The following is a 22,248-nucleotide window of genomic DNA, read 5'->3' on the forward strand; positions in this document are numbered from 1 at the left end:
GACTCAAACCCTGCACCTTGTGTTTGTAAGGCAAACACTTTAACCATTAGGCCACCCTCCCAACCCCATTCATCAGGCTTTGAGACTATGGGATTGTTCCATTCACTTCTGGATTCTCTGTTACCTCCATTTTAAACATCTTTATTAAATTATCACACTTTTATCTATAACATAGTTTTATAAACATTATCAGAAAAGAAAACACAGTGTCATAAGTTCCCATTGTTACTGTCATGCAGTATACATATACACTTTTTTAAAACAATTTTCATTCACTTTAACATTACATATGTGGCTCAATTCCTGCCTTCCCTTAAACCACACTCCTCCTCCTGAACATTATTCTGCATGTATTATTCCCACAAATTACATTTATTTCTATGAAATTTGTTTAGTCCATTTTCTAATGGTCCCACCTCCAGTTCTGATTCCTTCACAATATCCAGAACTTTCATTACATTGGGAATACATTTTGATTTCCATTTTCCAGTAACTGCTTTTCAGGCAGCCAATAACATTTAACTTTGTAAGGCCTTACATGCATTGGTAATTCAGAGCTTATAACTCAGCTCAAAAGAATAATTTCTTTAGTTATAACCATTTGTTTTCCCAAAATTTCTATCAAAGTACTCAGTAAGGCATTTTTAAAATCTGCCCGTTTCTTACATTCCCCAAAAAACATGCTCCCAGTTATCTTTCTCTTCACCATCTCACCACCAGTATTCACTATTTACCTGACAAAAAAATCCTCTGAAGTCTACCTGGGGTACAGAAAAATCTATGCAAAAATTTCCATGAAAAAAATCATAAATCTTTTGAACTATGAGCACAGATGGGAGCCTTACAAAATTCTTCCCATTACTTGTTAGTTTGTAAAGTGCCTTTCTATTGTCTTTTCCCAATCTTTTCTAACCTTCTCTGACTGTTATAGCTATGCAATATTTCATGTGTTCTATCAATTCTTCTTTTTTAACAACTGCTTCTGCTCTAGACTCCAACAGAAACTCCCAGATTTTGTCTTTCACTTGACACCTGCCTATACTGTGCTATCAATTCCTAATACAGAAGGTAGTCTCTAATCTGCCATCCAGACCTAAGTATAGCCTCATCCCACTCTGTTACAGTCCTCTCTAGAGTTATTTGCTCACATTATCTTGGTTCCTTTGCTAAATTGCTCCAGTAAATTATAAATCATTCTTCTACATTTATACAGCTCTACTTGAAGACACACCTATTAGTAAAAAATCTCCTTTCACAATTGGCTTAGCTCTTGAAATACTTTCTGTTAAACCCTTGCCTCTATTTATTTTTTTTAAACAAGAAACATCTTTATTAAATTACTTATGACACAGGCAATCATACATTTATATAAATGAAAAGAAATCATACTGACATAATTTTAGCTGCAAACATTATACATCATTTATAATCTATCAAAACACTGTCAGTCAAACATTACATCACTCATTCAAATCCTGCCTTCTTTTAAACCTCATTCCGCCTCTGCATGCACTGTTCCTGCTCATTCCGCCTCTGCATGCACTGTTCCTGCATTTCCCATTTTTTCTATGTAATTTGTTCCTACCATTTTCTAAAGATTCCATTTTCAGTTTTATCTCTGTTACTACATTCACTGCTACTATTACAGTTGGTTTAGACTTTGATTTCCATTTTCTAGTAATTGCTTTTTTAGCAGCTACCATAATTAGACTCTGTAAAGCCTTGCTATGTCTAGGCAATTTCGATTCTGTATCATAGCTCAAAAATAATTTCCTTAGTTTTACCAGTTTGTTCACCCAGTATTTCGGATACATTAGTCTAGAGGGAATTTTCTAAAGTCTGCCAACTCATTACACTCCCAGAAAATATGTTCCCAATTACATCTTTTTTCACCAGCACACCTTCAACATTTCCTATCTACTTGAGGAAAAGTTCTTTGGAGACTACTTGGGGTACAACAATACCTATGTAAATACTTCCAGTAAAGATCCTAAATCTTCTAGACTTTGCTGCATATTTGGAAACAATCTTATCTCTATTTATTGAACATTACCCGCCATTTCATCATCACCCTTTTCTACTGTGATTCATAAACTTCTGCTTGAGTTCTACACAAGCATTAACTGTATATTTCTTAAATAACTTGTTCTATGGGCAGAATCAGCTTATCTCACTTAACTCTTGCACTCTTCCCCTCCCAAATAAGTTCTTTCAGCACTTTATTAGCAACCACAACTCTTCATCAGATTGATAAAAAAACATGCCTGATCTGTATATAACACTAAAAGCTGTAAAACACTTTCAAGCTTGTATCTTATATCAGTTTTAGATGCCTGCTTCTTACTATCCATAAACAGGAGCTTCACGTTTCTTAGCAGTAAAGTGACTAAGCTTTACACTACAACAAGATAGCAAGGTTAGAAAGAAGCATGTTAATGGTAATATAAAGTGATCATGGGCTGCTGGGGTGGGGGATGTAAAAGTGTACCAATCACATTTTATGTAGAAACAAGATGATAATTTTTTTACTCTAGATTGATCTCATTAGTTTATGCTACAGACAGGTTTTTTTTTTAAGCAAGAAGGTTATGAAAAATAAGACAAATGATGAAAGCCATGGAAATAATAGTTCTTGTATTTGGAAAGTTGTTAGTTATTTTTTCTATTACCAAACACTTTCAGTAGGAGTCAAGAAGAGTGCAGGTGAAAGCAGTTAATCATGAGAGGTCTGACCAGGGTGTCCCGACTGAAATGTACTTACCTCTTCATGCATCTACAAAGTTGTTTTTCCTCTTGCTACAATCTGCTTTTATTTAGGGACGAGCAATCTGTAGGTGGAAGCAATTGATTATGAGAGGTCTAAACACTGCGTTCTGAATAAAATGTACAAGGTACAGTGTAATTAATATTTAATTGTATATTAGCAAGCAGTTCAGTAAACAATAAATTAATTTTAAAACTGTGGGAGAATGAATAAGTTATACAAGTGGTTGCCTCCCTAGCATAGTTTCATAGGTTGGTACTAGGTTATCGGCCTTAGGGCCTATACAAGCTTAGCTGTAACAATTCCCTGACAATTTCTTCCCACAGTATTTACTTCCCTGGACCCCTATCTAGCAGGATGGCTGACGTGATCTCCGGGGAGAATTTCCTATCTCCCATCCAATCATCAATGTTCCTTTTGAAGAGGGCCAAAGAGGTGCGCTGCTTGACATGTATAGGCAGTCTATTTCAAAGTCTGGTGAGTCTCTGGGTCAGGAACCTATCCCTCCAGCATGTTTTATTCATTGTGATGACAACATTTAGACCCCTGGAGTGTGTGTCTCTGAGGGATTGGGATTTCTTTAAGTGTAGCATGTCCAACAGTTCTGGGCTTGACATGGCCTTATACGTTAAGCAGAGATCGCCTCTGAGTAGACGATATGCAACAGAGTATAGGTGGAGTTTTTTTTAGATGGTCAGCATAGGGCATCTGCTTTAGGCCTGTGATTCCTTTAGTTAGGCATTTCTGTGGCCTTTCCAGTTGTTGCAGATGTCTTGAGAGGTACATAACAAACTGGGCGTTGTCTTCTATAACGGGTCTAATGAGGGATGAGTACAGTGGGACAATGACCTCCTTTTTTCTGGATGAAAAGCCTTTAGTGATGAGGTGTACCACATACAAGGATTTCCTGAATGTTGTGGCGATGTGGTTATTGAAGGTGAGACCACTGTCCAACTGTGTCGCTAGGTCTCTTATCACACTTTCTGTGTTTAGTATACTGCCACCTATGTGGTAATTCATGGGTACGTTTTCTCCCAAAGGGGATAAGTATACATGTTTTGGCATTGAGCTTGAGCCCATGGCTCTGGCACCAAGCATCTGTTTCTGTAAGGTCCTTTTGTAGAATATTTACATCATTTGGGGATTCAATAATGGCTCCCAGTTTGCAGTCATCTGCGAACTTTGTTAGCCAGAATCCCTTAGTGTTGGCCTGCACTTCAGAGAAGTGGATGCCAAACAAGAGCGGTCCCAGGACTGAACCCTGTGGTACTCCACTTGTCTGGTGCTGGACTTGGAGTCGACTACTTTTACAGTGTGGGTTCTATCAGTAAGCCAGTTGGCAACCCATCGAGTGACGTAGGGATTAATGCTCAGCTTAGTACGTTTATCTATGATTCCAGAGTGGGGGATGGTGTCTAAGGCCTTGGCAAAGTTCAGATAGGCTGTGTGGACCACCTTAACCTTGTCCACGGCTCTGGAGACTGATTCGAAGAAGTCAATCAGGTTCAGGAGACAAGATCGGCCCTTCACGAAACCAAACTGCGTGGGGTCCAGTGTTTGAAGGCTGCCAATGTTTTTGTTTACAAGTTCCATGATAATATGTTCATGGCCTTGCAGATCAGGCTCGTCAGACTGATGGGGCAGTAGTTCCTGGGATCCAAGATGGATCCCACCTTGTGGAGTGGGATAACTAGCTGTGTGCCACTCAGCGAGCATGAACCTGAGGTGAGGCTATGATTAAACATGACACAGGTGAGGTGCCAGTTCATTTTGTAGTTCATGTAGTACACTCTGATGTCATCTGGTCCCATGGATGCTGTATTCCTAGCTTTGGAGAGTGAGGTTTTTACCTGTGTGGCCGTTATTACTGGAATTTGGCAATCTTTTGGTATTGAGATGGGCCCTTTAGGGGGTGAAGGGGGGGTGAAGTTTGCACTGAATTGATCTGCCAGAATATTGGCAATATCCTTGGGATCAGTATAGTTAATGCCATTCTGTTGTAGATCTGAGCATTGCCATTTAGATTATTGACATAGCTATAGAATGCCTTGTAGTTGTCTTTGGAATCTTTGGCAATTTTATTTTCGTAACTAGCTTTGGAGGATTTTATGAGGGATCTTGGCTTCTTACTGAGGCTGGTAAGGGAGTTTTTTGCATCCTGGGATTTTCCTCTTTTCTGCAACAGTTTCTTCCTTCTGTTGTAAAGTTTGTTTATGGCAAGGGAACACCAGATTGGCTTCCTTTTTTTTGGAGGAGAGCATCTTGGTTTTATTGGGGATGGCATGATTCATGCACGTTTGGATGTGCTCGCAGAGTGCCTTAGTGTAGGACTCAGCAGTCGAACTTTCAGTACCCGTCTGCATGGGTGTCATGAAGTTTGTCACTTCTGACTTGAGAAATATGAAGTTGGCTTTGGAGAAGTGTTTTTACAGAGGTTTCCTTACCGGGGAGTGGGATGTGGATGTCAAGGGTGATAAGCTTATGGTCAGACCAGACGAACGAGGGGGTGACCATAGGTGTGGAGTATCGATTTCCCATGTTGGTAATGACCAGGTCTAGGATATTGGAGCCCCCTGGTGGGACTATGGATTAGATGATCTAGGGCATTTGAATTTATGAATTCCAAGAACCATTGGGCAAAGGTGTGGGTACACGAGTAGTTTTCCCAGTTAACGGCAGGGAAGTTGAAATCACCCAGTATTAGGGTGTTTGGTTGTATCTTAATATTTTCCAGTTTGTTTAGAAAGGTGTAGTGAGAATCTTAGGGCATGGTGGGGGATCTGTAGCAAGCTACAATTTGGATTGCAGTCTTACCTAGTGTTAGCTGCACCTGGAGAATTTCAGACGCATTGTGTTGGGCAACTAGCCTGGTGTTGTGAATATCCTTGGTGAATATGGACACTCCTCCACCTTTAGTGTTTCGGTCCTGGTTTGGTGGCCGAAAACTGTGGTAAGAGTTGTAGCCTGTACTGCAGGGATGCTCTCTGGAGCCTTGAACCAGGTCTCAGTTACTGCACAGATGTCGATGTTCTCCATTTTTAGGAGTGCCTCGAGAGAGTGCATTTTGAGGTTTAGACGTCTAGCACTGAGTAGCATTACCTTCATATTTTGCATGCTTGTACCTGTTACGGTGGTGGTTTTGTCCTTTGAACTTTGCCTAAAAAAGGCACTATAGGGGTGGCAAGAGCCTCAGCCAGTATCCTGAATCCCAGGGGTGACAGGTGCAGACCACCTCTGGCAAAGCATCGTGGTCTGTCGATAATGTCATCCAGGCAGACAGATACTGGATCCCCTTTGAATGACACCAGAAGCTTAGCCAATTGTTGAAGTCAATCATTTTGCCCTTATACTGTGGTATCATTCTGGGCGAAGGCAGGATGCTACTCAGGGCTAGGGTCATACCTGCCTGGCCCACAAGATCCGAGACCTCTTCCATGTCTTTTTTCATGTAGTCCACGGAGGTATGTCTCAAGTCACTCACTCCAACAGGGACAATGACAGAGTCATATCTGTACTTGTTGTGGAGTGACTTGAGTGCATGCGTTATGGCAGCTGACTGTAATTTTCTCCTTGTTCAGCCTGGCGAGTGGGACATCAGTGTGCCTGACTAGAGAGTTACCTATGACTAAAGTGTTAGGTATGTTGTCTTGCCTTAGGGGCTGTTGTTGGGTGGCACACTGGTGTTGTGAGCTATGTGACACTTTGGTTGTGATTGATGTTTGTTTGCGTTTCAGCTTCGGAGGTCCTTGCTGCCTGGGCAGGTTAATGTCAAGGGTCTTCACATATGTGAGTTTAGTGTTGCTATGTGTGGATGTTGGTGGTGTAGGTTTAGAAGGGCTATGTGTTGCTTGAGGTGTGCTGCGGGTGTTAACCTTCTCCTCTTGACTGTCTAGCACAATATTGGGTGGAGAGAGCTTTGCTTCCAGTTTGGCTATGTAAGTGCATCTCTCACAGGTTGTAGTGTTGGGTGGTAGGAGGAGAGGGTTGTCTGTGTACATGAGGCAAATGCTGCATTGCCCCAGTATGCCCCGATTCACCAGGTGGACAGGAGAAATCACCAGAAGATGACCATTGGACATGCCTGGTTTGGTGCTTTTTTTTTTTTGTAAAGTACAACAGCTGTTTTCCCTTACCTTAGCAAGGTACTTTGCAATTATAGGCCGTTTAGTGCCTAAGATTAATTTCTCCTTATTAACAAGGACAGTTGAGTGCTTCTATTAGTTTAAGACTTCCTAGTGCTTTCCAGCAGGTTTTAAAGCAAGTGCTCATCACAGGGATGTTTAAAGGTAAGATGAAAAATAATGGTTTATCCTAAACACTGCAGTGTGCACTAGAGGAGTTAGATGTGAAAGTAGGTGACTTAAGTTTTACCTGTCTAAAGAGTTAAGTTTTAGTAGAGAGTCACTATTTTTAAAACAGCAAGATAGATTGAAAGGGGGTGGTCACTTTCATATCCTGATACTATGGAATACAGTAGGATGGTCAATAAATGTAAACAGTTGAAGGGGAGTGATTACACAAAATTATAATTTTGTGCTCACTCACGCAAGCCAGTAAAAAGAGAGAGGAAATGAGATATATGGTCAAATTAACATAAGGGGAAGGCAACTAGAAAGACAGTGGCGTTTAAGAACACTACAGTAACTGGGTGGGAAAAAAATTCTGCCTGACTCGCAAGAGACAGAGCTGTGGTCTCTTTTCATGTTTTAATATGCAGTTAAAAGCAGAATACAAGTAAAACACATGGTAAATAAAACAAATCACAGTATTCAAAATAGAAAAAGGCAATAAAGTAATACAACAAATAAAAAGCAAACTAACCTATCCCTCACAGCAAAGTGTAGCAGAGTCTGAGTAAGCCTTTCTAGTAAAGCTCTGAAATGTTTTATTTTACCCCTTAAATAGAAGGTTTAGTTCTTAGCTCAACCCCTTCAGTTCACAGATGATTAACCTTAACTGACCTGTTCTATTGACCTGTACTAATTTCTACCTGACTCACAAGAGACAGACCAGTGGTCTCTTTTCAAGTTTTAATATGCAGTTAAAAGCTGAATACAAGTAAAACACAAGATAAATAAAACAAATCACAGTATTCAAAATAGAAAAAGGCAGTAAAGTAATACAACAAATAAAAAACAAACTAACCTTTCCCTCACAGCAAAGTGTGGCAGAGTCTGGGTAAGGCTTTCTAGTAATGCATTTAACAAAACAGTGCATAACTTAGTTTATTTGCTTAAAGGTAGACAGTTCACTTTCTCTTACAGGCAGTGCCTGTGGATGCAACCATCAATTCTGGGGTAACTGTTCCTATCTAGGGGGTAATGTAGAATAGTGTGTGTGTTGTAACTTTAAGAAACATTTCCAGGGACAGCATGTGCATATAAATAGCGAGCACATGCTGGCTTCAGTGCCATTTTGAGAGTGCAGCCAGAGTGTGAGCATGTATGAGTGTGATAGCTAGTTTGTTTACAAGTTTATCCAAGTTAACGTTATTAAGCCTCAATTCTGATGTGTTTGTACATAATAAAGCTGCTTGAACAGAACCCACAAATGTTCATCTGTTTTATCCTGACCAGACGAGTGACATGGTGTCAGAACCAGGATTTCAGAGACTGCTTTACAGAGCTATGAGGTGCAAAGTTAACAGTAAAGGTAAACTAAGTGAACCAAGTACAAAAAAGGGCCAGAAACTAACTAAAGATAATGGAAAATTGCACAAAATTTATTTTATCAAAAAGATAAAACAGAGCATTACAAGGGCACAGTGTGGCAGGTAAACCCGTAGTTTTCTAGCATGTTCTAAGACTAGTTCAGTGAAAAAGACATGCTCAATGCAGTACAAGGGTGAGTCGGCAAAACCCAAATCAAGCTTTATTAACTGTCGCAACAGTGGTGCCAATCATGAGTCTAAAAGAGAAAAGTGCTTAACATTTGGTCAGCAATGCCACAAGTGTAAAAAAAGGAACCATTTTCAAAAGTTTTGCAAATCAAGTAAATCTCACACAGTTATAAAGAAGGGTCACTTAAAAAAGCAAGCTGATCATATAGAGAGCTCCAACCCTACCTTCTACATTAATGGTGTATCAGTAATTGGTTAAAAGATTGATGCAATAGATTTGCTGGCAAAGAGTGAAGTGCTTTGTACAGTCCAGATCAATGGTAAATCCACCAAGCTCAAAGTAGACACTGGTTCAAAGTGTAATGTTGTCAGCAGACACATTTGCTAAGGCGAGAGCTGGTGAGCAACTTAATGTGGCCAGCTGTGTGAAATCTGTTACTTATGGAGGTGAAGAAATTCAAACCGAGGGCTCAGTAGTGCTTTCTTGTTATTTGGCTTAGAAGTGCTACAGCTTACTATTCTATGTATTCCAAAGACCTGTGCAGTCATTATTGGGTCTCAGAGACAGTTTGAGAATGAATCTGCTTTCTTTTACTAAAGAAGTTCATCATATAAACATGTCCTAGTTCTAGCATCAGTGAAGCTATTTTCTCAGAGTATGCTGAGGTTTTTGATGACAAGTTAGGTAAACTTCCAGTTGTGTATTCTATGAAGTTAGTCCCAGAGATCAGTCCAGTGGTCAGACCAGCAAGAAAAGTTCTGTAAGCTATGCAGAATAAAGTCAAAGCTCAGGTGGATAAAATGGTGCAGCAAACTGTAATTTGTCCAGTTACAGAACCTACTGAATGGGTGTTGTCTATGGTAGTAGGCCACAAAAAAAAAGGCTCAGACAAACTCAGAATATGCACTGACCCAAGAGATTTGAACAAAGCATTAAAAAGATGGCATCATCCTATGCGTACAGTTGAGAAAGTCACAGCCCTAATACCAAATGCCACTGTTTTTTCTGTCTTGGATGCAAAAAGTTCATTTTGGCAAGTGATGCTTGATTGCAAATCTTCACTACTGACTACATTCAGTACCTCATTTGGAAGATATAGATTCCTCAGGATGCCACTTGGAATAAATTCTGTAAGTGAAGTCTTTCAGCGTGCCATGGAGAAAATGTTTTCACATTATCCTTGTGCCATAACAGTAGATGACTTATTGGTTGGAGGCAATGGTGAAGCACAGCATGACAGAAACCTTAGGAAAGTTCTAGACAGAGCAAGTGAAGTGAACTTGAAGATCAATCCTCTGAAGTGCAAATTCAGACTACCACAAGTTACATATGTAGGTCATTTATTTACTAGCACTGGCTTGCTGCCAGACCAGTCCAAGCAAGCAGCCATTCTTGAGATGCCAGCACCAGACAATGTTCAGGTTCGACAAGGTTTTCTTGGTATGGTCAATTATTTAGGCAAGTTTATACCAGACTTCAGTGAGCTGACAGGACCTCTGAGAATGCTAACACGCAAAAATGTTACATAGTCTTGGTTGGAACAGCACCAGAAAGCATTTGAAGACCTTAAGCAGAAAATTGCCACCCCACCTACATTAAGACACTATGATGTCAATAAACCAGTAACTCTTTCCTGTGATGCTTCAAAATTTGGTCTTGATGCAGTTATTCGTCAAGAAGGCAGACCAGTTGCCTATGCACCTAGAACTCTTACACAAACTGAAATGCAATATGCTCAAATTGAGAAAGAACTTTTAGCAATAGTACTGGCATGTTCAAAGTTTCATGATTATATTTATGGTCGCGCTATTCAGATTGAAACTGATCACCATCCGCTAGTCACTATTTTATAGAAGCCTATGCACTGAGCTCCAGTGAGATTACAAGGAATGATGCTCAAATTGCAAAAGTACAAATTCAAAATGGTCTATACAAAAGGCAAACTTCTTTATCTGGCTGATACCTGACAACGGAACAGCTTAATGCAGAGAATTTTGACTTTGATGTCATGGAATTGCATAATTTTTCTACCACGAGACTTGATAAGCTGAGAGATGATACAAAGACTGATCCAGTTTTGCAAAAGCTCAACCACTTCACTAATGCTGGATGGCCGTTGAAGCAATCTAGTGTACTGCCTGAAGTGCAAACTTATTTTCCTTACAGAGATGAGATGCTGATGGAAGATGACTTTATTTTCAAAGGTCCTAAAATTGTTGTTCCTGCTTCCTTTCAATGTGAATATAACCAGATTTCGCATTGTGGTCACCCAGGTTCGAATCTACCAAAAGAAGGGCGAGAGGACTAGTATTTTTGGCCTTCTCTAGTAAAAGATATTGATAATGTACTTTCTTCTTGTTCGGTATGCAATAGTACTAAACCACATTTACAAAAAGAACCACTTCAGCTAAGTCAAGTTCCTGAACTACCTTGGTCAACAGTAGCCACGGATATATTTGAGTGGAACAATCAGCATTACGTATTCGAACTGGTTTGAGAACAATTTACTACCTAACCTAAAGTTCACTGCTGTTATCACCAAGTTGAAATGTCATTTCTCAGTCCATGGGAGTCCACAGAAGCTTATCTATGATAATAGTACCCAATTTACCCGTCAGTTGTTACAGAAATTTGCAAAAGAATGGGACTTTGTACATGTTACCAGTAATCCAGTAAACCCACAGTCAAATGGACTAGCTGAACATGCAGTACAGAGTGCAAAGCAATTACTGGAGAAGTCAAGGCGTGATAATACTGATGTCTTTTTGAATTTACTCAATCTCAGAAACATACCCGTGATGATATACTTGGCTCACCTGCTCAGAGACTTCTGTCTAGGCAAACCAGAACAACCTTGCCTATCAGTTCCAGTTTCTTAAGGCCTAAAGCTAAAAACACAGAGCAATCAAAGCCCAACTATTTAGAAAGTATTCTTTCCAGAAGTCCAGCTATGACAAATCGAGCAGGTTTTTTCATCTACTGAAAGAAGGTGAGACAGTGAAGACACAAATGGCGAAAGGTTTTGACCTGGATTGGTCAAGTAACAGGTACATGTGCCGATCCGAGATCCTACTTCGTAGAATCAGAGGATTTGCAGTACAGGAGAAATTGCAGAGATCATCTTCCTGTATCAGAATCGAAATTCCAGTATTGTTCCTGTGATAGAAACTCTAGATCTCAGAGGAATCCGGACAATATTCCGTTGCAGAATGCGTCTTGACTCCTTCTTCTGTTCATGATGTCCCCAAGGTTGAACATTCAGCAGAGACAGCCCCAGTTGCTAGACCTATTTCTAATTTGTATGTCACACGATTTGGTCATATTTCCAGACCTAGTGTGAAATACACAGCAACCTGGACATAATTGTATATCTGTATTTAGTTCTGTATAATTGCATATCAAAGAATTATTTGTATCAACTGCATGTCAAGTACTGCCATCAATAATGCATGGCTCATTCAACAAAAAAGGAGGATGTAAAATAGTGTGTGTGTTGTACCTTTAAGAAGCCTTTTTAGGGACAGCATATGCATATAAACAATGAGCATGTGCTGGCTTCAGTGCCATTTTGAGAGTACAGCCAGAGTGTGAGCATGTATGAGTGTGATAGCTAGTTTGTTTATAAGTTTATCTAAGTTAAATTTATTAAGCCTCAATCCTGACATGTTTGTACATACTAAAGCTGCGTGAACACAACCCACAAATGGTAGTCTGTTTTATGCTGACCAGACGAGCAATAGGTAAACTATTTTTTTTTTGAAAATGTACACAGTTTCATGTGTTTGTTTTACTTTAAAATGAGATGGGGGATTTTGAGTGTTTTCATTAAACTAAAAATCTTTAAAAAAAAATGTTGCATAGGCTCAAGTGGAGATGAGAAGAAGAAGATCGATTAGCCTGGCAAACATTAGTGCTTGCAAGTAAGGTAAAAGTTGAATATAAACAGTAAAAACACACAAAACACCAAACCAAGAACTGTATACTGAGCTGGAAGCACCACGCTGACCACGATGTCTCAGTGCCCATTTATATTAGAAAATGAAGTTGTTGTAGCAAATGTTTAGTATATGTAGCTATTTGTCAACAATGTAAACATTTTTATATTGGTAAAACTATCAATAGCTTTTATAAACGTATTTATCAACATGTGTATGATGTAAGGAAGGGTAATCTTAATAATGCTCTTTGTAAACACATTATGGAAAACCCTAACCATCAGTTTAGATTTAGTGGTATTGAGCAAGTTTGCAACCATGGAAGGGGTGGACCTATTGAAGTTTATCTTGAATTCAAAGAATTAATGTGGCAACTAAGATGTGATGCCACAAGAACACCTGGGTTCAATGATATGATATCCATTTCCAGTTACTTAAAACTGAAAGCAGATTTTCATATATAAAATATACAAAATATGGGTATTGTAATAGTAGTTTGGTTTTCATTACATCTCTGATTTATTATTCACTATTACATATATATATATATATATATATATATATATATATATATATATATATATATATACACACACACACATATATATATATACACACACATATATATATATGTATATATATATATATATAAGTCTTTCGGCTTTTCCTGGTTAGGGGTCGCCACAGTGGAACTCCCGTCCGCTAATGACTGGCAGTGGATTTTTACGGTGCCGAGTTGCCAGCCCGACGCCCAGCCTTCAAAGAAGGCACGCCCATTCACGCAATCTAATATATATATATATATATATATATATATATATATATATATTTTTTTTTTTTTTTGAAAAAATAGTTTACGTTTTTTTAAGAACAACAAGGAGAAAGTGGCAAATTTAGGTTAACATAGGTTGGTTTGGGTGTACTGCTGTTGTTACTCAATAAGTTTATGACTTTTTATGAAAGGGTAATTTTAAATGTATGGACTAAGGTTGATGTAAGCACTTACAAGTCAAACCATGTGATTTTTAAAAGTATTTAAAGGTAGCCTTTATGTGATGGTTGTTTATTCTGAAGAAGTCAGAGGTTTATTACCAACGAAAGCGCTAAATAAATACAAAGTTTCTTCCATCGTGGTCAGTGTGGTGCTTCCAGCTCATTATACAGTTCTTGAATATAAACAGTCAAAAGAACTGCCATATACAACAGGAAGGAAGGAGTATCTTTCTATCACAATGGTTGCTCTGTCCATATTATCACTGAGTATAAATGGCCTTGCAGGTAGAGACAAAAAGCAGAGTATTGAATCATACTTAGAACTGTAGGGTGCAAATAGCATTGTTGCAGGAGATACATCTGCATAGAAATGAGCATGTGAATTTGAAAAAGAAAAGATTTGAGGATGGACATTCAGAGGAATATCAGGGCAAAATATAAGGGGAGTAATATTACTGATTTTCCAGCCATGGACAAGACTTTCCTGAGAGTACACATGCATGCCTAAGGGCAATTCATGAAAATATATGAAAAGTTAGTAGATATGCGCTAACCTTTGGTACACATCAGGACAGAATGAGAATCAGTGTTGTCAGAAGTGCAATACCAGCTGCTGATACACAGTTCTGGTCCCATGAACTACAGGTGTTGGAACTAGCCTGTCCACAGTGGTCTCTGGGTGGAATTTGTGAGCATTATTCCCCATGCACTACAGCTTTAATTACAATGATGGGCCAAAACCCTCAGAGATTCAGAAAGACCATTACATAATGGAGTAAGCCTTTGTACACGGTCTAAATCTACAATGTAGCCACAGTGCTCTCTACATGGAGCATATATGCAAGCGACCCTTACCCACGATCATGCACAATTCAGGGACATACATCTGTATGCATTAGAATGGAGTATCAAAGCCTTTTGCTATTCAGAAAGGTAGCTGCACAATGTGGCAAGACCCTGTATGCGGTCTTATCCCACTTTGTAGCCACAGTGGCCATGGATGCAGCACAAATAAAAATGACCCCCCCACACACACACAGAATTGTATATGATTCAAAGACACTGCAACTACTGTGTATCGGCTGGTCACAGCTGCATACGTAATGCTACCAAAATAGCAAACCTACAGCTGGGGTAGCATGTCTGACCACCCTGATCTTCCTTACCTACTAATACATTACCTAGGCATATAGAACTGAGAAGAAATCCAGGATTCAGGTCTATGAATTGTGTGTAAGGTTAAGGAAAAAGAAAACTCTGCACAGCAGAAAACTCCTAGCCAGCTCTAGAGTTCTCCATAAAGTAGGCATACCTGCTACCATAACCACTCATATCCCCCACACAGTGATGCTGCCAAGCTCCTGCAACTGGGAGTCTCACAGCACCAGATCTCTTCATTACATAACATGGCAGTAACAGCTGCACTGTAACTTTAATTCATAGTGTGTCATGACAGTAAAGCACAGAACAGCTGCTTAGTATAGTACATCAAACACACCAAACCATTTGAAGTAGGTGTCTCACCTGCTGTGCTGCGTAGCACTACCTTGTTACACTGTGATTCCATCTGCAGTATATGTATACATTCAAAGCTAAAGCAGTTTATTTATAAGCTGCCAGTCATTATCATGATCCAGGTCTATGATATTTAGTGAAGAAAGATGTCATGCTAAACTTAAAAACTGTATTCATGCAATTTATGAATAGTACAGCCTACGTTTCTGAATTGTATACCCTTCTGGGGGTTGGGACATTTGCATTTGTGTTCCATGCATGGAGTGCTGTAACTAAACAATGGGGTAAGACTGAATGCAAGCTCTTACCCCATAGTGTAGCAGTCTTTATTAATCACATAGAGCTTTGGTATGCTATTCTGCTGCATTCCTGCTTTACTCCATGGGGCACATTTATGAATCCCACTGAGATAGCAAATACTACAGTCTAACCTGGAAGGCCAAACAAAAGTTTTTGCTGGTAAAAGAACTGAAACAGAAACGGAATGACATGCAGGTTCCCAATAAAAAAAAAAAAAGGGCAAGCGGACATCTTTGCTAACGTTTAGTTTACCATCTTGCAGAGAGAACATGGCATGGAGTAATTGTCAGTCTCCACATACTACTACCAAAGAATTAAGATTCATACTACATAAAATCCTGTGTTTTACAAACATTCCTCAATTTTGGAATATGTTCCTAAATGTATTTGAATGTATTTGTAAGCTGCTACTAGTGTCTAATCCATTCTAGAGAAAGTCAAAGAGTAAAAACATACTACTGTTCAAATAAATGGAAAAAATCCAACTGTACTTACATCTTCCAGGTATGTATATGTTTGGTAAGTTCCCCGCATAAAATTATGGCATTCTTCTTGTTGCCAGTCTAAGATATTCAAGCCTCGGTCTACATGAGCCCATGCAATCTTACGTGTCCCAGACACAATGGACACAATAGTCTTTGCACTCTACGGGATAAAAAATACTATGAAGATTTAAAACAGTCTTCTACAAGTGGCAAGGCAGAGAGAATTACAATAGAAAACTGTGCATGGATATGACAGTGATCAAAAATACTGGGTGTTTGCAGCAACATTCTTCTTGATTAAAATAACATAAAGCCAATGATACATTTAAACTACAACCCAGAGATCAGACTTCATGCCTTGGTTATGCCTGAAGATGAGCAATGGCTGGGGTTCTACATACAACTTCTGGGATGTGCCTTTATGAAATATACACACCTGTCTATGTAAAACAGCAACATGACCACCCTCACACTCACAAAATAGGAGTGGTGCACTAAAATGTTTACACACTTACAGCTACAAAACAAAGAAGATGACATTTGTCCACCTTCACACTTAAGATTGTACAGATTGCCATTCATGGCTGCCAATATTTAACAGCTAACATTTTCTGATTCAGCAAAATTACTCTGGAGCACTGGCACACAACCCTGGAGAACAAAATTTTCTTTGTAAGGCAAGTCCCCAAGCTTTTCTTTCCTGAAACAGGAATTAAAGTAACTGTCTTTTAGTCACTTGACTTGTCTATAGCTCAGAAGAAATCCTTTGATCCTGTCTAACCCACTTTTCACCTACTATTTAAACATAATCCTCACAGTTCTGCTCACTGCTGTTCTTGAATTACTTTTCAGATAGGTCTTACAGAGTACTAGTCAGTCAGTGTTAAGATTGCTAGTCTTACCTCTTGCAACTAGCAGCTTGATAAGCTAAATCCTACTATAATGTCACAATAAGTAATAAATTAGAAACTCATCTCTTGAAAGCAAAACAGACTTCTTCATTTCTGCACCTACAGTTCTTCAGGTCTGCAAGTATTTCCTCACGTTAACACCACACAAGGTCTGAATATATACATCAGTGGGGCAATACCATATCCTCAGCATCTTTGCCTTACTTGCTGTATATTCAGGTTCTACACTTACATGAAAACCGGACAAAAATTCTCTATGTATTTTCTCAGTGATTTGTTAAATGGGTAAAACCACTAGGCATAAATGCCTCTTTCAAGGGTGACCTTGGTGCAAAGATAATGGAGGAGGATAAACAGATATTAGTTAAACCTGTAGAGACAGAAGAAATAAAATGGGCACGGGATAAGATGGCAAAAGGGAAGACCCCAGGAGATGACAAAATTCCAATTAAGATGTGGGAACTATGGAAAGATAAATTATTAGAAAGATGGAAAATTATTTTTAATCAGGTAATGGTCAGTAAAGAGATCTTGAAATCCTGGAAGCGGGCCATAATATTGGTCATTTGCAAAGAATGTAAGAAACCAAGACCAATGTCATACTAATCAGTTTCAGTACTTAATCACAATTACAAATGCTTTATGCAGTTTCAATCAGAAAGATAATATAGGGAAACATAATTAAGGATGATCAGACAGGGTCTGTAGGTGAATGCAGGAGTACAGATAATTTAAAGTTATGGTGATAATACAAGAAGCTTGACAGATAAATGCAGAGGTAGATTTTATTTCCCTGGATGCAGAGAAAGCCTTTGATAGTGTAAGATGTGAATATTTATTTAGGGTAGCAGAAGAGTTCAGCCTGCCAGATCAATGGGCATCCATGTTAAAGATGATGTATCGGGGTACGACGGCAAGAATTAAAATTAGAGCTAGAGCTAGACTACCAGAAGATGTGAGGGTAGGGAGGGGCACCAGGCAAGGATGTCCTTTGTCTCCATTGCTGTTCAGGCTTTATATAGAGCAAAATGAGTAACATGAGAATTAAAGTAGTTTCAATGGGGAAGGGAAGAGAGAAAGATTTCCTTGTATGGGGATGATATCCTGCTCCTAATGACAAAATGGGATCTGGATAAAAAGATGTTATGGAATATTCTGAATCAGTTTAGTGTAATATCAGGATACAATGTGAATAAAGATAAAACACAGGCCATTAAAGGGAATGGTTAGACAGTCGGGGAAGAAAGAAGGATGAATGGAATGGAATGGAGAAAGTAGATTAGACACCTAGGGGAATGGATATGGTTATAATAGTGGTCTCTTTTGGAAAGAAAGGACCAATTACAGACTTGGAAAATGTTAAATTTATACTTGGATCAGAAAGTGCAGATACTACAACTGTACACTAAGGCCCAGTTTGTATAGTTAAGTCATGTGTTTTGGAGATTACCAGAGGAAAAATTGTTGAAAAAAGTTAAACAAGCATGTAGAGATTTCATATGGGATGGAGTACAGGTGAGGGTGAAATGGGAAAAATAAGCAGAGGTGAAAGACAGAGGGAGGTCTAGGAGTACCACATTTGAAAGAGACTTTGTTAGTATGTGTGTTAACTAATATTCTAAGAGTGATCAACAATTAATATGAAGCAGATTTGAAGTGGATGTTGAGAATAAACGTGAAGGAATGGCGAGAGGGTAGGGATATTATGACCTTATTAATGGAAAGACAACAAAAGGAGTGGAAGCTAGAATGGATGATAGAGAGGCAAGCAGAGGATGGAAGGATAAGGAAACAGAAAGATGGAGAGAAAGGACAGCAAAAATCTGAGGATGTGCAAGATAAAAGTAATCTATGGAGAAATAGCAGGAGACAGAATAAGGTTAGATATTGGAATATGATGTCTTTAAGGGGACAAATTAAAACTTGGCAACAAATACACAACAGATATCAATTGGATAGGAGCTCAGAATGGGACTATCAGGTGCTAAACAGGAGATGAGGAAAATGGTGTAAGAAGGTGAAGCAGGGAAAGATGATGCCAAAGTGTTTAAAGGAGATAGAGGAGAGGAGATTACAGGGAAAGGAAACAAAGGGGTTATTAAAGTTAAGTAAGGAATGGATAAGAGGAAATGCAGAGAAAATTAAAGACGAAATGAGGGAAAACTGGGAAAAAGAAATAGGGCGAGAAATAACTAGGCAGGAATGGGAAGCAATAATTAGGATTCCCAGGGCATATACCACTGCTAGGATATTTAGGATTTTCTGCCTAGAAATGTTTATATAAATATTTTTATACACCAAGGAGATTATCAAAAATGTTCCAGGGGTGAACCAAAGATCTTGGAGATGTAATGATGCGATAACGTCTTGGAAATTATGTACTCACCATAACGTTCCATCTGAGTAGGTAAACTTCATTTGTCAGCAACCTATGGGTCTTCAGATCCATATCGGATCCAAGCCGGCAGTTTCCAACAGCACAGATCCAAGCTCCAAGCTCCTCCCCTACCCATAATCCCCTGCCAACCCTACCTGACCTCAGATCGAGTTTGCCCATAGCTAGATAAGGATACAAATATCACCCGCAAAACTAGCTACATACCCTTGCCGTAAGGAAGGTAACATCTCGAATATCCGAAGGTTAGGGGGATGGAGGGGGGGGGGTCGGTTGCTGACAAATGAAGTTTACCTACTCAGATGGAACATTATGGTAAGTACATAACTTCTTAATCTGAAGTTGTTAACTTCATTTGTGCATCAATCTATGGGACAGAGTCCCCAGCTACCTAAACCTTGGGCGGTCCTCAAGGAAAAATGTTCCGGAGCATTGCAGAGCCAAAGGATGCTCTCCCTCTGGAGACAATATCCAGCTTGTAGTGATTAATGAAGGTATGAGACAAAGCCCATGTTGCTGCTGAGCAGATATCATCCAAAGAGAGTCTAGAACGAAAGGCCGTCAAGGTAGAGACAGACCGGGTACAGTGGGCATGAACTCCTAGAGGTGCGGGCCAGCCAGTACTTTCATATGCCAACAGAATACACTGAGAAATCCATCTGGACAGCGTGACTTTGGAGACAGCCTTTCCTAAGTTAAATTTGGCAAAGGAAATGAACAGCTGATCTGATTGCCTATGACCAGCTGTTCTGTGTAAATAAAAGCACATTTGTCTGTGCAGGTCCAACAGATGTAAGCTATGTTCCCCTTTGTTTTGGTAGTTGGGAAAAAAAATTGGTAGGTTAATGGACTGATTATTATTCGATTCGGATGCAATTTTTGGAAGAAAGGAGGGATTGGTCCTGAGGTAGACTCTGTCTTTGTGGAAGGACAAATAAGGTGGTTTTGCACAAAGGGCTTGAATTTCGGAAACCCTTCGGGCTGAGGTGATAGCTACAAGAAAGGCAGTTTTCCATAATAAGAATTTTAGATCTACTGAGGTTGCAGGTTCAAAGGGAGGGACTGTAAGTGCCTGCAGTACCAAAGTTAAGTCCCAAGGAGGGACTGCTTCCCTCACCGGGGGTCTGAGTAAGAAGGTACCCTTCAGAAAGGCCTTGCATAACTTGGATGTGATCAACGGTCCAAGGTCGCTTCCTACGTGATAGTGAGAGATAACCGCCAACTGAACCTTGACTGTAGAGGAGCTGGCACCCTGATTGAAGAGTCCTGATAGGAAATCTAACACCGCAGGCAATGGAGCTGTGAAAGGATCTAGATCTCTGTGCTCCGCCCAAATAGAAAAACGTTTCCATTTGCTATGACAGACCTTTCTGGTGGATGGCTTATGTGCCGCCACCAGAATAGCTTTGACCTGGGAAGAGATACCAGGAGTCCTAGCTAACCTTGGAACTGGATCAACCAAGCCGTGAGCTTGAGATTGTCCAGATTCGGGGTCAGAAGATCCAATGGGTGGGTTATGAGATCCGGAATGGGATCCAGAATCCAGGGAGGATTCACTAGGTGAGACCAAAGATACGGGAACCAAGCCTGGCGAGGCCAGAATGGGGCAATGAGGATTATCTTGTTCTGCAACCGACTGGCTTTCTGAAGAAACTTCAACATCAGCGGAAAAGGAGGATAAGCATAAAGGAGATCGGGGGGGGGGGGAATAAGCATGCACCAGAGCGTCCCGTGGGGATTCCCTGGGTGGGGGAATTAGAGCGAAGTAGTCGTTGCATTTCGCATTTGAAGGAGAGGCGAAAAGATCGCAACAAGGTTGACCCCAAGTGGAGAATATCTGCTTCGCTACTTTTGGGTTCAGAGACCACTCGTACGGCGAGAGGATGGTGTGACTCAACTTGTCTGCTAGAATGTTGGACCATCCCGGAATGTGCGTCGCTATGAGAAAGGGGTTGGTGGAAATCGCCCATTCCCACACTCTCATGGCCTCTCGACAAAGGGGATACGACCTGGTTCCTCCCTGTTTGTTGATGTACCAGACTACTGCCATGTTGTCCGTCTGGACTGCAATCGCTCCTACAGGAAGAAGGCTCTGTAGTGCTTGCAACGCCAAAAGCACCGCCCTCATCTCTAGGACATTTATATGCAGAGAGGTCTCCGTGCTGTTCCACATGCCTTGGACTGTCCTGCCCGCACAATGCCCCCCCCCCACCTGAGGCGAGAGGCGTCCGTGGTCACCATGGTTAGGGGAGGGGACATAGAAAAGGGGCGCCCCTTCTGGAGGTCCGGGGATTGGAGCCACCATAAGAGGGCCTCTTTGCAAACCCTGCTGAGGGGAATAGGGTGGTACAGAGGGAACTGCAGAAAAGACCTTTGAACTTGGAGAGTCCATTGCAGGACTCTCATGTTCAGACGCGCCATCGACAATAGGTTGATGGTGGTCGCCATCGAACCCAAAGCCCTCAGGACTAATTCCGCCGGGGGTGCCTGGGGTAGGAGGATGGCCCGCACATGGAGTTTTAAAGTCCACACTCTGTCTGGAGTTAAGAGGGCTAGACGCCTGTTTGTGCCCAACCTTGCTTCTATGAAATCTATGGTTTGAGCTGGAGAAAGGGAAGATTTCTCTATGTTGATAGTAATCCCCAGCCGGGCCGGTAGGTGAAGGAAGGAGTTTCTGGCTGCGCAGAGTAGATGCCTTGTAGGGGCAGTCAGGAGCCAGTCGTCTAGGTATGGGAAGACCTGAATGCCCTGCAGTCGCAGGTGGGCCGCTATCACCGACAGAACTTTGTTGAATACCCTGGGGGCTGTGGTGAGACCAAAGGGAAGGGCCCTAAACTGGTAATGGCTGGCTCCTAGCCGGAAGTGGAGAAACCTCCTGGATCGTCTGTCCATCAGGATGTGGTAGTACGCATCCTTGAGGTCTATAGAGCACATCCAAGTCGTTCTCCCGCAGGAGGGGGAGAATGGACTGAAGAGTGACCATCCAGAACTTTTCCTTGGTTACTGACAGATTCAAGAGGGATAGGTCGAGGATCGGTCTGAAGTCCCCAGTCTTTTTTGAATCCAAGAAGAACCTGGAGTAAAAGCCTAATCCGTACTGGTCTGGGTGG

General features: G+C 40.5%; 1 protein-coding gene across 1 annotated transcript in view; it reads right to left on the reverse strand.

Moving 5' to 3' along the window:
* Nucleotides 1-22,248, reverse strand: part of TEFM (transcription elongation factor, mitochondrial) — a 92,958-nt gene that overhangs the window by 15,625 nt on the left and 55,085 nt on the right. Inside the window, exon 3 of the mRNA XM_044068043.1 lies at nucleotides 15,843-15,992. Coding sequence (XP_043923978.1) covers nucleotides 15,843-15,992 — 150 coding nt within the window. The remainder of the gene's footprint in view (nucleotides 1-15,842; nucleotides 15,993-22,248) is intronic.

The sequence above is a fragment of the Protopterus annectens genome, chromosome 4.part0, assembly GCF_019279795.1.
Source record: "Protopterus annectens isolate FY-2018-M chromosome 4.part0, PAN1.0, whole genome shotgun sequence".
NCBI classification, from domain to species: Eukaryota; Metazoa; Chordata; order Ceratodontiformes; family Protopteridae; genus Protopterus; species Protopterus annectens.